This window comes from Tachypleus tridentatus, chromosome 10 (assembly GCF_004210375.1).
Source record: "Tachypleus tridentatus isolate NWPU-2018 chromosome 10, ASM421037v1, whole genome shotgun sequence".
Classification (NCBI taxonomy): Eukaryota; Metazoa; Arthropoda; class Merostomata; order Xiphosura; family Limulidae; genus Tachypleus; species Tachypleus tridentatus.
Window position 1 is genome coordinate 85,485,570 of NC_134834.1, and position 13,053 is coordinate 85,498,622.

The following is a 13,053-nucleotide window of genomic DNA, read 5'->3' on the forward strand; positions in this document are numbered from 1 at the left end:
TACGGGTTTCGATACCCATGGTAGGCAGAGAACAGATAGCCCATTGTGTAGCTTTGTGCTTAACTTAAACAGAATCTCGTTTACTTTTTTTTTACACGTGTCCGGGCTTTCTTTTATTTATTTTATTTTTCATATTAGTACTGTGTTGCCAAAAATACCAAAACCTTCCTATCAATTTCGGAAGAGAAATGATTATTTTGGTTCCAGAAATGTAAAGCAGCGAACTTCGACCATAGGTTTAACATGACAGCAAATTTCAAAACTAGACAAGTATGTTTTTACTAGAATAACAAATAGCCTTTCAATGGTATGCCTAGCTTTGTTCTAACATCTACCAAAAAAAGTAAGATAACAAAATGATTCCCCCTCCATAGTGGCTTGGTTTGTTTTGAATTTCGCGCAAAGCTACACGAGGGCTATCTGCGCTAATCGTCCCTAAATTAGCAATGTAAAACTAAACGGAAGGCAGCTAGTCATCACCACCCACCGCCAACTCTTGGGCTACTCTATTACCAACAAATAGTGGGATTGACCGTCAAATTATAACGCCCCCTCGGCAGAAAGGGTGAGCAGGTTTGGTGTGACGGAGATTCGAACCCATGATCCTTGGATTATAAGTCGAGTGCCTTAACAACTTGACCATCCCGGGCCTCTCCAGAGTAGCACAGTGGTATGTTTACGGCTTTATACCGCTAGAAACTTTGTTTCGATACTTGTGGTGGACAGAACAAAGATAGCCGATGGTGTAGTTTTGTGTTTAATTATAAACAAAGAAATAAACGGAAAGACAACTTTAGTTTTTATATAACTTTTCGATATACAAGCTATTTTTTCTAATATATGTTAGCCAGCTAAGCATGTTATTTCAACGTATTAATTTGTATATAAAAAATAAACGAAACAGTTCTTACATTTATGTGTGTTATTAATTCTAAAGAAATAGAATATGTTACTTCTATTAGTTTAAATAAAATGCTCCACATTCTTTATTTTATGATACCGATTTCAACAAGGCTCTACGTTTTCAAAGAAAATCATGTTTAAACACAAAGAAAGCTTAGTTTATGAGAACACTAAAATGTTCTATTCAACATTTTATCCAGTGAAAACCCTTTCAGCAGAAGTTGGTATTGGAGGTCTTCGCTTCTCGTCTGTAGCAGTAATATTAGGTACAGAAAGACTGCAATGCGACGACTGCTCCTGATTTGTGTCATGATTGTATTGAGCTATAAATATCTTGTTTTCGTCTCCGCCTTCGTGATCGTGTTGACCTTCTACTTTTATCTGACTGTCTTCCCAAACAACAATTTCTGGGTTAACTGAACCGAGTCGAAGTCGATTAAATTCTTGTGAAAGCTCATCTTGTACAAGAACTTGCCAATCTTCTGAGTTCAAACATTTTAGAAGGTGAGATCCACGGACCATTCTTTCCTGGTTTGCTGTTAGAGCTTCACGCTCATGCCGAAGTTCCTCTGTATTCAGTTTTGAAACGTAATTTTCGACAGGATAAAACAGAAAGGGCATTCCTTTGTGAGTATGACAAAGATCAGGCGATAGAACCCTTTGCGGACTGACGCAAGATGATGCGTTGATGTTGTTGCAAATCATTTCTGCACAGTTGATAACAATTTTATTCTCGCAAAAAACTGGATACTGCCAACGTTTCTCTGCTTGAAAATCTCTCTCAGAAACCTTCTGATTATGAAAATATTCTTCAGGGGACGTGGGAATTCCTGATCCATTTTTTTGGGAACAGCTAGGATGATTCTGTAATACACAATGATGATTTTTTAAAGAAAATATTGGTGTTATTTTTAATTATATATGCATATATAACTAGAAGATGTGTATATGTATACACATTATTGTTTTAACTTTCCACCATTTACTGGCTAAAAATTTTTCAAACGGACTTTTGATTATGATTCACGTTTGAGTTGGTACATAAGAACAATAGTGTAAGGATGTTTCAACAACCTCTGAAATTGTGAGAATATAGGTCCTGATTCATAAATACAATTATAGGAAAATAGAACCTCCACGTGCTCTATTGCTTATTTCTGAAACACAAACAAATGAAATATTTATTTTTTATCACTTATATATCTACATAATCAACATCAAATGCGCTTATTTCAGCTCTGTTTTCATTTATTTATTCAGTGCATTTTACTGTACAGTGTGGTCGATGCTGCTCCATTTGTCCTCACACCATGCGTTTCCTAAGAAATAGGATACCTCAGTGTGCATTATATCAGTATAAAGTAGATCCATATCATCTTACCAACCCTTCAAAACGTAGTGCAATATCCTTAGTGCATGTGTTTTCGCAGGTCCGGGTTGGTTGATGCTTCTTCATTTGTCCAGAGTGTTTATATTTTCTGCGCAAAAGTGTATCCTCCAACAGCCAGTTCGTAAAACTAAATTTGACTTAAAGCTGATTATAGATACACTATGAGAACCAAACGTTTAATGTATAAATATCATCTTTGGTAGTTCTCTCCATATACAATATTCGTTTATTTCCTGAAACTATTATTTGTTTCGCATATGTTGCTTTCTCAAGAGCAACTTAAAACTAGCTCCTTAGTTTTTGTATTTCTGAACCACCAAAGAAACAAACTTATGTTCATGAATACCAATCTAGTATCCAGATTTTAAAACATAAAAGATTTAATGATGCTTACTTTAAAGAAAGAAATTCTAAAACTAATCAAAAATGAAATACAAATTCAAAAGAAAAAAACGTGTCACGATTATTATAATAGTTACGATTGTTTCCTGAATGGAGAATGGGTTGACCCTGTGGTCAAGGTATAAATTTCTAGCTCGTACGATTCCATAAAATGCTCCCCACACTTTGAGCTTCAGGCGTGTCATAAGAGTGGCAATTAGTCCCTTAGCGTGAATGATGGATGATAGAAAGCTGCCTTCCTCTTATTAGCAGATCAAAATCAGGGACAGTGGTATGTAGACAGCCTTAGTAGCTTTGCCATAAATACAGATGTTTCCCGAATTGCCAGCTTGTCTCTGGTGGCAAAAGAAGTGCTATCCAATGTCATCTATTATATTTAACCAATTACTTTAAAATATAAGTGACCTTCCGTTACTACTGGGGCATAAGCATAAACTCAGAGTAGTAGCTTTGTATTTTATGAGGGATATATATGAAAACGTGGTTATTTTTCTGTACATTAATGCTACGACGTTTATGTACCAAAAATATTGGTAACTGAATACATTCCATCATAAAAAATAACGCTTCTGGCTGTAGCCTGATAGGAAAATAACGTTTTATAGTCATTTGTGAAATAATTTACACATACCTCAAGATTTCTTTGTGTTTTTTTATTTATCTATTTCTTATTATTCACACTATAATGATTTGTTTGTTTTGTTTTAGAATTTCGCACAAAGCTACTCGAGGGCTATCTGTGCTAGCCGTCCCTAATTTAGCAGTGTAAGACCAGAGGGAAGGCAGCTAGTCATCACCACCCACCGCCAACTCTTGGGCTACTCTTTTACCAACGAAAAGTGGGATTGACCGTCACATTATAACGCCCCCACGGCTGGGAGGGCGAGCATGTTTGGCGCGACTCGGGCGCGAACCCGCGACCCTCAGATTACGAAGCACACGCCTTAACGCGCTAGGCCATGCCGGGCCCCACTATAATGAAGACACTTCCTAACTCCAAGCTTCCTAACAGAGCAACAACTAAGAACGTTACCAATAGATTTCCATAACTGTTATTCATATCATCAAAGGATATATATTGTGGACAAATTCAATCTGAATTTGTTCTATAATAAAGCTTTCACTTGCATATTATATAATTTTCATCAGAGCCATTCTCCTAATGAAATTTGCACAGTGCTAAATGATAAAATATATAATAATAAAATGAACTGACTGAGGAGATATGTTTATTGATAAGCATGAAGCTTAACAATGGGCTATCCGTGATCTGTCAATCATTGACATCGAAACATGAGTTTTAGCGCTTTTGGAAAAAAAATTCAAATTCTACATACATTCCTTAAATGGTAAAATTTATAACTTGTACTATCATGCAATTAGACAAGTAGTAAAAAAAAACTGTCTTAAACAAATTGCTGGTAGTGTATTAATACATGTGTCCATATTGTAGAAATCGATACATTAGATCAACGATTCGAACCCTAGTTACCACAGTTAAGAAGCATGCGCAGAACAGCCCTTCCAACAACTCTGGAATTTACAACCATTTAAGTAAAGACTGTAGCGAAAAATCTAACATGGAACACTTCAAAATAATAGGCTCAGCGACAAAAGAATAAATAAAAAGGAAGCGCTCCTAATTCAAAACTTTAAACCAATACTGACCCACCAACTGACAACGCCACTATATCTCAAATTGTGATAAATACATCATGCCTGAGATGGGTAAAGTTGAGAGTGAAATCTTCATTGAACAAACAAATACCAATACATTCGACTGACAGTTCTTATGCACAGATTCAATAAAGCCAGTTGACGACTCCAACGTTTTCCAAAAAGTTCAATAATTTATAATACAAAGTTAAAAGCTACTATAAAACTAAAAACCTCTACGTGTTATGGTGGATATTTGGTTCGTTTTAGAATTTCGCACAAAGCTACACGAAGGCTATCTGCGCTCGTCCTCCCTAACTTAGCAGTGTAAGACTAGAGGGAAGGTAGCTAGTCATCACCACCAACCGCCAACTCTTGGACTACTCTTTTACCAACGAATAGTGGGATTGACCGTCAGGTCATAATGCTCCCACGGCTGAAAGGGTGAGCATGTTTGGGGTGACAGAGATTCGAACCCGCGACCCTACAGTTAAAAATCGAGGGCTTTAACCACCTGGCCATGCAGGGCCTAATAAGACGGAAGATATATTCATTTTTTAATTAAAAAATAACTAAATTTGCCACAGGAAAAAGTCGATCAAATGAAGAGTTTATGTTTGTTTGTTTGTTTTTGAATTTCGCGCAAAGCTACTCGAGGGCTATCTGCGCTAGCCGTACCTAATTTAGCAGTGTAAGACTAGAGGGAAGACAGCTAGTCATCACCACCCACCGCCAACTCTTTGGCTTATCTTTTACCAACGAATAGTGGGATTGACCGTAACATTATAACGCCCCCACGGCTGAAACGGCGAGCATGTTTGGCGCGACGGGGATTCGAACCCGCGACCCTCACATTACGAGTCGCACGCCTTAACACGCTTGGCCATGTTGGGCCAAGAGTTTATGAATTTATTCGCTATATTCTGCGGAATCAAGTTAGTACTAAATGACAAAATTATTTGCACCTGTGGAGGGAGACTTTCACCCAGGAAACGTAAATTCTAGGGTTTATTTTGAATTTCACGCAAAACTACACGAAGGTTATCTGCACTACCCGTCCGTGATTTAGCAGCGTAAGACTAGAGGGAAGAAAGCTAGTCATCACCACCCACCGCCAACACTTGGGCTACTCATTTATTGTAACATTATAACGCACTCACAGCTGAAAGGACGAGTGTGTTTGTTGTGATGGAGATTCGAACTTGCGACCTTTAGATGTGGAGTCAAGCTCCGCAACCGCTTGGCCATACCAGGCCTATATTCTACTTATACCTAGAATGGTATCGACCGCCAATTCTTGGGCTACTCTTTTTACCAACGAATAGTAGGATTGACCGTAATATCATAATGTCCCCACGGCTGAAAGAGCGAGCATGTTTGGTGCGACGGGGATTCGAACCCGCGATCCTCAGATTACGAGTCGAACGCCTTAACCCACCTGGCCATGTCGGACCTTTTAATATGGATGAAGTGGATATAGAAAGAAGCCAGCTTTTAAGGTGTTGTATTTGTTTTAATTGCATTTTTATACATGAGCGAATGTTGTGACCGATACTTAAAAAAACGTGTTGTCCCTGATTAATGCCCCTCCCGTGGTATTTTAATGAAACTTACCTTGAGTGACAGCAGTAGTAATCCAACATATAATCTACTTTGACTACCGTAAATTTTATTTGAGAAAAAACGAAGATCAAACACACACACACGTATTAACATTGAAATCGATAAATCATATATGAAGAATTGAATCCGGAAGTGCACAGGTGTAATCAGCACTTCCATTACAGTTTTGCAACGGTAGATTTCATACTTACAGAGAAGAATGGCTGGTTAAGAATCTTTATTTAAATTACCTGATACATAGCCATACGTTTTTTATATTATAAAGTCTATCACTGTTTTTTGTTTATTATCATTACGCTTTACAAAGGCCATTTAATTTAACCACTTCTCCTTTGGTTTAATTTATCAAATTTGTAGCCTTTATTTGGTTCTGTAATTTTAAGTTTTCATCTTTTCACTGTGTTCTCCATCATAACACTAGTCCGGTTTCAAATCTTCACTCTTTGTGAAAAATCGATATCCTGCTTCATCTAACCAATTAATAAGTAACATATGTTCCTGTAACTTACGTCATGTTCACGTCATCATGTATTTTCGAGTAGCTTTCTAATAACTGATACATTGAGTTTCGTTTTCTCGTGTCTTCTTTTCTGTATGCACTCTCTACCTTTATCTTCCTTCCAAAACAAGTTTTATGTTAACCACGTGACCATATAGGTTTCTATACTTAGAACGAATTTATAATAAACGTCGCCAGGTTTATTGAGCGATGCTGTAAATTTTATCACGGCGATCAATGTGTCATCTATATATAGTAGCCACGCGTTTAGAAGTTCTTGTAAGAAAGGCTGGAGCGATTAACGTCCGAAAGCTAATATCGAAGTTAATAATAAATCACTGAAGTACACAGAAATAAAACTAGCTTTTCGGTGCCAATTTCAGATTAATGAGGGCTATCAGAGCAGAAACAAAATGACGGGCGTTTATATTTTATCTAAATAAAATCATTATAAACAACATTTTAGGATAATTTCCCATTCTAACTGTGAGAAAATGTCGTGTAGATTATGGTTTTGTTTAAAGGAATTTACTACTAAAGGAGGTACAATTTAAAGAAAAAGAAACGGAATTTTCCATCATATATGATGATGCTAAATCCTCAGATTTGAGGGTCTGACCCATTCTTGTCACACAAATTTGTCATGCAGTGCTTTGTAACACATTGAATATAAAAGCAATGGAAGTGAAGAAAGGGTTAAAATATGAGGATTGAAGTTCAAGAAATATATGTGAACTTCAAGATAATGAGAAAAAGTGTATAGTGACAATTACATAAAGAGCGAATTTAGACTATTTAATAAATGTTGTTGTTTTTGAATTAAGCACAAAGCTACACACAATGGGCCATCTGTGTTCTACCCACCGTGGGTATCGAAACCCGGATTTTAGCGTTGTAAGTCCGCAGACATACTGCTGATTCACTGGGGGGTCTTTAAGAAATGTGTTTGTTTGTTTGAATTTCGCGCAAAGATACTCGAGGGATATCTGCGCTAGCCGTCCCTAATTTAGCAGTGTAAGACTAGAGGAAAGGCAGCTAGCCACCACCACCCACCGCCCACTTTTGGGCTACTCTTTTACCAACGAATAGTAGGATTGACCGTCACATTATAGCGCCCCACGGCTGAAAGGGCGAGCATGTTTGGTTCAACTAGGATTCGAACCCGCGACCCTCGGATTACGAGTCGAACGCCTTAACACGCTTGGCCATGTCGGGCCAAACATGTGTTTATGACTATTGTTTGTTTTATCCTTGGTACACGTTCTATAAAATACAAAATTAATTTAATTTCAGTCGGGAATACCCTTGGAATCATAAAGGTTACTTTAATAGCCACTTGATTATTTCATTTATTTTTGTGTGTATTAGTTTTTAATGTTTTTATGATAATAATTAATATAAAACAAATCTGCCTGTTGACCTTGTTTATGTCCTGAGATGTAGAAAATTTGTTATTGTGATTACTTCTAAATTAAAATTTAATATTCGACTAGTATTTAAAAGAGAACGAACCTATTGACCTAAAAATTAATTTTTATGCGTATTTTAATGAAACGCTATTTTAATACTGACTCTAATACTGGATTTTGATCACTGGTATTGTCAGTCCTCATGTATTCTCATTAAATACACGTGTGTTTTGTGATAAAATATGATAATGACTCATAACAATAAACCAGTAGGTACAGGTTAAATGTGTAATGTATTATTCACAAAATTTAGAAGCGAAGTTAGCAACTCAACATGAGGCCTGGCATGGCCAAACGCGTAAGGCGTGCGACTCGTAATCCGAGGGTCGCGGGTTCGCGCCCGCGTCGCGCTAAACATGCTCGCCCCCACGGCTGGGAGGGGCGGTGGGTGGTGATGACTAGCTGCCTTCCCTCTAGTCTTACACTACTAAATTAGGGACGGCTAGCCCAGATAGCCCTCGAGTAACTTTGTGCGGAATTCTAAAACAAACAAAGCAACTCAACAAATAGAGGTAAAAGGATGTATTGACCCGAATATAAGACGATGTTTTCCGATTAATAATTATGCTGTAAAATTCGTAGTCGTCTTATACTTGCGCCCGACCACAGGCATAGCATGTCACACATTCGATCAAAGTCATCGCTAGTTCTTGCAGTTGATCTGCACGCAGGGTGTTCAGTTGTAGTTTTGATTTTTCGGACTTGAAAAGGGGTATTATGACACTCAATTTTTTTCCCTTCCCATAGTTTTTCAAACTAGGGTCACGTTATATTTAAGATCGCTCTATTTACATTACATTAAGCCTCTCGATTCCCTGAAGGAACATAGGGCCGCAATCGCTTGCGGATTCATTAACAGGCTGGTTTTTTAAGTGAGTAAATTGTTAGCCTACTGCACAACCCCCAATCAGGAGGAGAAATCTGAGCCGTTTCTAATTTTGTAGTGTAAGACTAGAGGGAAGGCAGCTAGACATCACCACCCACCGTCAACTCTTGGACTACTCTTTTACCAACAAATAGTGGGATTGACCGTCACATTATAACGCCCCCACGGCTGAAAGGGCGAGCATGTTTAGTGTGACTGGGATGCGAACCCGCGACCCTCGAATTACGAGTCGCACGCATAACGCGCTCGGCCATGCCGGGCACAAGATCGCTCTATAATCGGGCCAAATACAGTTTAACTCTCAATTCAAACTAATTTAATGTAATATATGTGGGCCTGGCATGGCCTAGCGCGTTGAGGCGTGTGCTTCGTAATCTGCATTAACTAGCACAGATAGCCCTCGAGTAGCTTTGTGCGAAATTCCAAAACAAACAAACAATGTAATATATGTAAAAAAATATTTTAAGCGCAAGTTTTTTTCTTATTAAACTTTATCATATACTTTGTTAAAACTTGCAACAGAATATTTTTGTTAGTAGTTTTTCAACGCATATTTAAAATGTTAGACAACATTTCCGAGCTCTCATACTTTGGTTGAAAAGGGGTAGATAATTTTGAGAATGAAACACCCATTAAAACTTTTTAGCTATTTTATCCAAGTTGTAAATGCGAGAACTGTTGCATCTACTTCACCCAAACATCCACCTCCCACTCTCTTTCTAAATGAATATGAAAGCCATTTCAGCCTCGAGGATGTTATAATGCGATAGTCAATCTCACTATTCACTTTGTAAAAGAGTAATCCAAGCGTTGGCAGTGGTGGTGATGAATTGCTAGCTTCTTTCTAGTCTTTCACTGCTAAATTAGGATTGGCTAGCGCGGATATCCCTCGTGTAGAGTTGCGTGAAATTCGAAAACAAATAAAATTAAACATGGTTGAAAACGATCAAAACCTTCTTTCATACTTATGGTTAAAAATGATTGAAACTTTCTCTTTTAGGTGTGTTTGAAACTACCGAAGCTTTCCTTTTATTTAGGGTAAAGCGTGACCTATTAGCTAGCTTGCCGGATTACATATCCATGGTTCATGCCCCGTTACTGTAAAAAAATTATCGCTCTGCACTTTCTGATCCGAGGCGCATTAAAAAAATGGCTGTTCAATTCCAATATCCGCTAAGAATAGTCCACGAGTTAGCAGAGTGTTGACTTTAAAGTTAGGGACGCCCAGTACAGATGGTGCTCCAGTAACAATTGATTTAAGCACCAATTTTAAGCCTTGTAAAGTTAGCAAAAAATACATCTTTCATTTATAGCTTGTTTTAAAGAGCATTATTATTTGATATATTAGGAAATATATTAGAATATATAGACCATAAAATAAGTAGATCACATTTTAAGAAGGTTTTATTATCCTTAGTTATGGAACTGCACAAGGAGAAAATACTATTACGGTAGAGATTAGATTTACTTGTTTGTCTTGTTTGGAATTAAGCACAAAGCTACACAATGGGCTATCTGTGCTCTGCCCACCACGGGTATCGAAACTCGGTTTTTAACATAGTGTGATTCTGCAGACATACCACTTTGCCACTTGGTAGGGGCTATCAGGCTTACAACAGTATTTATTGAATACGTGATATGTTATTGTTTTGAACAGTAAAAAAGTGTTTATTTGAATATTACATTTGGAAAAATGGAACAGTTTATTGCATGTTGTAAAATAATATAACATCTGAAGTTTATTGAAGAACGAAATAAACTCAAATTTCTGTTATCATACAGATGATATGGACAAGCTAAAAATTACAAGTCATTACATATTTGTCAAGTTTCTTTCATACTTTTCCCAATGTTTGCTTAACTTAAACTTTAGTTACTTGGAAATAATAATAATCTCTAAGAAGTCGTGCTAAATGACAATATACATTATGGTATTTATTTATGAGACTCGATGTATTTAGATCATTAAGTAACGAAAAAATTATTGTATTTGATTAATGCCCCCCCCCAGTGGTTCAGTGGTATGTCTGCGGACTTACAACGCTAAAACCCGGTATTCGATACCCGTGGTGGGCAGAGCACAGATAGCCTATTGAGTAGCTTTGTGCTTAATTCAAAACAACAACTTATTCATGCCCCTCAGTGGCTCAGCGGTATGTCTGCGGACTTACAACGCTAAAACCCGGTATTCGATACCCGTGGTGGGCAGAGCACAGATAGCCTATTGAGTAGCTTTGTGCTTAATTCAAAACAACAACTTTGTAGTATTTGATTATTATATGAATATTATATATAGTGAACACTGGGATCTATCACAGCAAGTTTGGATATTCCACATTTCTCCTTTCGTTTCACCGAAGAGTCCGGTATGACCAAGTGGTTAGGGCACTCGACCAGTAATCTGATGGTCACGGATTCGAATCCCCGTCACACCAAACATGCTCGCCCTTTCAGTCGTAAGAGTAACGGTCAATCCTACTATTTGTTGGTTAAAGAGTAGTCCAAGAGTAGACAACGAATGATAATGTCTATCTGCCTTCCCTTTAGTCGTTCACTGTTAAATTAGAGGTGGGTAGCGCAGACAGCCTTTGTGTAGCTCTGGGCAAAATTCAAAACCAAATCAAAATCCCCAACCCACCCTAAGTGGCACAGCAGTATGTCTATGGGCTTAATCTCTAAATCGGGCTTCCATACCCGTGGTGAGCAGAGCGTAGCTGACCTTCTGTGTAGTTTTGTGCTTAACTTTGCACAAACAAACTTTTTATTCCCTAAATACAAGAAAATTTGCTCACAAATTATTAAAACATTATCACTTCTATGACTTCTTTTATTGTTGTTGTTGTTGTTGTTTATTACTAAGTGCAAAGTTACACAATGGACTATCTGCACCGTGCCTCCTGGAAGTATTCAAACTAGTAAATTAATAACAAACTTGTGGAGACAAAAAAAATTAAATATATACATGTATTTGCTTTCTAGAATAAATATCCCAGAACAAAGGAAATTACACATGATAAAAATTTAACATCACCTGTAAATGCATCATGGCGACTCAGCTCTAATTAGACTTAGATTCTGTACTCTTGTAGAACACACTCTCAAACAGCGACGAATGGACGTCAACTAGATCAATGAGTGAGCTTTCTCGCAAAACACAGATACGCGCAGCTTTGGGCTAGTTATTTGTTGACGTTGGGTTGACGTCAGCATGTGCTTTAAAAACGCAAAGACCGCAGAATTCTGATGACGAGTTGAAGCACAAATTGGATAACTTTATGTTCTTTACTTATTTGTAATAATTAAATATATTTCATATCTACCTCAATGAGACAAAAAAAAAAAATTGTATTTAAATATATCTATTATTGTTGTCAGGATTTCAAGCGGGCGTTCAAGTGTTACAGAAGAAAGATGATGGTCTCTTTTATTATTCTTTTACTGGCTAAGACTTTTAAAGATATATAAAAATAAATAAAATATCATTTTGTCTTTATATTCGCCTTTTTTTTTTCAATGTAGGGCAAACCGAACGCTGCTTAGTGTTTGTTGTGTGTGACTGTGGATTCGCCCCGGCATGGCCAAGCGCGTTAAGGCGTGCGACTCGTAATCTGAAGGTCGCGGGTTCGCATCCGCGTCGCGCCAAACATGCTCGCCCTCCCAGCCGTGAAGGCGTTATAATGTTACGATCAATCCCACTATTTGTTGGTAAAAGAGTAGCCCAAGAGTTGGCGGTGGGTGGTGATGACTAGCTGCCTTCCCTCTAGTCTTACACTGCTAAATTAGGGACAGCTAGCACAGATAGCCCTCGAGTAGCTTTGTGCAAAATTCCAAAACAAACAAACAAACAGACTGTGGATTCAAAAGATCAGCCGCCGAAACAAATCGCGCTCCACAATCTGGGACCTTGGGAGCGTCATAAGAGTAACGGTCAATTTCGAAAATTTTGATGGTGGTTGTTATGGATTTCGCGCAAAGCTACGAGAGGGTTATCTACGCTAGTCGTCCATGATTTAGCATTAAAAGACTAAATAAGAGACAGCTAGTCATCACCACCCACCGCCAATTTTTGGGTTACTCTTTTTACCAACGAATAGTCGGATTGACCGTCGAATTATAACGCTCCCACAGCTGAAAATACGAGTATGTTTGGTGGAATGTGTATTCGAACTCGCTACTCACAGAGTAGTAGTCGAAAGCCCTAAATCCCTGGCTATGCCGGACGTTA

At 37.8% G+C, this 13,053-nt stretch overlaps 1 protein-coding gene across 1 annotated transcript; it reads right to left on the reverse strand.

Annotated features, from left to right (window-relative positions):
* Positions 1 to 786: 786 nt before the first annotated feature.
* On the reverse strand, positions 787 to 11,986 carry LOC143229778 (uncharacterized). The gene is made up of 2 exons (XM_076462539.1): positions 11,860 to 11,986; positions 787 to 1,767 (listed from the first exon to the last, which is right to left on the reverse strand). The coding sequence occupies exons 1-2, from the start codon at positions 11,872 to 11,874 to the stop codon at positions 1,096 to 1,098; spliced, it is 687 nt and encodes a 228-aa protein (XP_076318654.1). The 5' UTR covers positions 11,875 to 11,986; the 3' UTR covers positions 787 to 1,095.
* Between the last annotated feature and the right edge of the window lie 1,067 nt (positions 11,987 to 13,053).